This window comes from Parasteatoda tepidariorum, chromosome 9 (genome assembly GCF_043381705.1).
Source record: "Parasteatoda tepidariorum isolate YZ-2023 chromosome 9, CAS_Ptep_4.0, whole genome shotgun sequence".
Classification (NCBI taxonomy): Eukaryota; Metazoa; Arthropoda; class Arachnida; order Araneae; family Theridiidae; genus Parasteatoda; species Parasteatoda tepidariorum.
The window spans coordinates 51,805,035-51,808,083 of NC_092212.1; the positions used below are offsets into that span (position 1 = coordinate 51,805,035).

General features: G+C 31.9%; 1 protein-coding gene across 1 annotated transcript; it reads left to right on the forward strand.

The window, feature by feature from the left end:
- The first annotated feature begins 1,742 nt into the window (after positions 1-1,742).
- LOC139426549 (tigger transposable element-derived protein 6-like) lies at positions 1,743-2,330 on the forward strand. The gene has a single exon (XM_071185812.1). The coding sequence runs from the start codon at positions 1,743-1,745 to the stop codon at positions 2,328-2,330; it is 588 nt and encodes a 195-aa protein (XP_071041913.1).
- The last annotated feature ends 719 nt before the right edge of the window (positions 2,331-3,049 follow it).

Sequence of the window (3,049 nt, forward strand, 5' to 3'; positions counted from 1 at the left end):
ATTTGTTTAAACAAAATTACTTTGTTACAATATAATATTCTAATACCAAAAAAAGTACTTACTTAGCGTGAAAATATCTTTTGTGATGTAACTCTTTCAAAAGTACATAAAAATGGTTGCCAGCAGGGGTGTACATGTAGATTTAATAAATACACCTTGTGCGCCTCCTAGTAACCAAATCTAGAACCCGAAACTCGAAATTTTTGCTCTGTTACAATCGTACCCTGTTACAATTTACCCCACTCTCCCCTACTAATCTTTTTAAGAAGACGCCATACCGCGGGTGAAACTTTTCGTTTCAAATTCTTTTTCAACTATTTAACTAACTTAAAATTTAAGGTATGGAAAAAGGGAGTTCAGACAGACCTAGAGTAACTCATGAAGTTTAAAATACTAAAAAGAAATTTTTAGAATGCCCAAATGAAGATAAATTATGAGACGATAAATTATCATTACTAAATGGAGAAGACGATAAAATATGATTACAAATTATTGGATTCTTCCAATAATTTGTTTGCATTATGATATTTTAATAATTTCTTTTTTCATCAAGTGAAACTTCATGGCTTGCTCAAGATTTGCATGAACACACTTTTTCTTTCTTTCAAATTTTAAATTAGTAATGGAGGTGAAGGGGAATTTGTGAGGAAAATTTTCTCCCATGGTATGGCATCCTCTCAATCCGAATTTGTTGTTTTTTTACTTTTATAAGCTCTCTTCTTTATTTACAGAAGACTTAGAATTCGAAAAACACATAATACTTGTATTTACAGCTTGCATTAAATTAAAACAAATGGAAATAACAATTGTATAAAAGAATAACTCAAATCAAAATAATAATAATACAGTGGAACCTGCAAAAGTGACCACCTGGGTAAAGTGAGCACCTGAGTAAGGTGACCATTTTTCTCAAGTTTTATTTTCTTCCTTAAGAAAATGCATAGGAATTTGTCCCCTATAGTGACCACCTGCTGAATGTGTAAAGTGATCAGTTCATCCTACATTTTAATGACATTTGCACCTGCCCAAGGTGACCTTCCCTTTTTTCTGCTTATCTAAGATGTATAAGAAACTTGTTTTTGCAGGTGGGGAGATAGGAATATGCTGACCTCCTACCTTTTGTAAAAAGGGTTCCTTTTTATCATATGTTCTCAGAAATTCTAAGAGTTAACTTGTGCATTCACTGTGCTGCTTGCAAGATTTGTTTGCAGTATTTTAATATGTTAGTAGTGTTAGTATTTTAACGTTGGCAGTTTTCATTGAGTTTATTTTTAATTCAGCTATATTTTTTTCTTTAATTATGGAGAATAAAAGATCTAAGCACTATAAAGAATTGTGTTTAAAAGATAAAATTGAAGTTATTGACTTTCTGAAAAGTAATAGTCAAAGGGCAGAAGCTGAAAAATTTCAAATCAGTAAAACTTGTGTGAGCAATATTTTCGAAAGAAAATTGGAGTATATTAGCAGATTTGAAGAAAATGAAAATGAGTCTAGGAGTCGAAAATACGAAAAACTGATAATTTTGAAATAAATCAGGCTACTTTTGAATGGTTTTAAAAAATGCGTGGCATGAATGCTAGAGTTTCATCTGCTCTGGACCTTTGTTACAAGAAGCAGCTTTAGAGTTTTCAAAAAAACTCAATGTAGAAAATGTTACTGCTTCTAATGGCTGGTTAGAATCATTCAAGAAAAGGCATAACATTTCTCAGAAAATTTTGTGCGGAGAGTCACATGACGTTGATATGGAAACAGTGGATTCCTTTAAAAAACGAATTTCTGGTTTATTGGAGAATTACAAAAAAGAAGACATATTCAATGCAGATGAATGTGGTTTGTTTTATCGTGCAATGCCAAACAAAACATTAGCTACTATTGGAGATAAATGCAAAGATGGCAAGATATCAAAAGAGAGAATCACCATTTTGCTTTCTTGCAGTTCAACAGGAGAGAAACTGAAACCTCTTGTAATAGGAAAAGCCAGAAAACCCCGCTGTTTTAAAAAAGTCAACGTCAAAAATTTACCTGTTTCGTGGCATGGAAATAAAAAAGCCTGGATGACATCCTCTGTTTTTACTGAATGGGTTATGCCATTGAACAAGCAGATGAAGCAGAGAAAGAGAAAGATTCTGTTATTTATTAATAACTGCCCAGCCCATCCAAGTGATTTGTCCTTTTCAAATGTGAAGGTACAGTTTCTACCTGCCAATACCACGTCATATTTGCAGCCACTTGATCAAGGAATAATTCAAGCTTTCAACTTACACTATAGAAAGTTCCTCCTCCAAGCTATAATTGCCAGAGCTGAAGAATGCAAATTGCTTCATGCATAAACGTTCTAGATACCATAATGTGGATTAACGACTCATGGAATTTGGTTCCTCAAACGACTATTTCAAAATGCTTTGAAAAATGTGGTTTTACCCAAGAGATTTCAGAAGATATGAGTGATTCACAAGCTGAAAATGATGACAATAGCCTTTCGCATATTCAAAATATATTGAATCAATTGCCTTCTGAAGATGAACTAGTGGATGCTATATTATTCATGAATTTTGACAGTGATATTCCTACATGCAATACTTCCGTTGATCAAGAAAATCTTAAGCAAGACATTTGCGATATGTTTATAAATGAAAAAGACGAAGAAGATTGTGTTAGTGAAGAGGAAGTTCAAATTGAAGAAAATGATGAAATTTCTGACGCAGAAATGTTAAAGATGTGCAAGAACATGAAAACGTATGCCCTAAATAACTGTCCACAAATGCTAGATTTACTAAGGAAACTTGAAGGAATGACTGAAAAAATAATTGTTGAAAAGAAGTATTTTAAGCAACGAAAAATTTCTGAATTTTTTACTGTAAATGGAATTTTATAAACATTTAGAATTTTTTAATGAATGTTTTATTATAGCTTGTAATGAAAGTGTTTGATAATCTAGTATTACAACCAAAATAAAAGCCAGAATTAATTAAGCAGCATTTTATCATGTGTTATTTTAAATCGATTACTACGGAAGTTCTTCAACTAATATCAAAAGAAAATTGGTGAG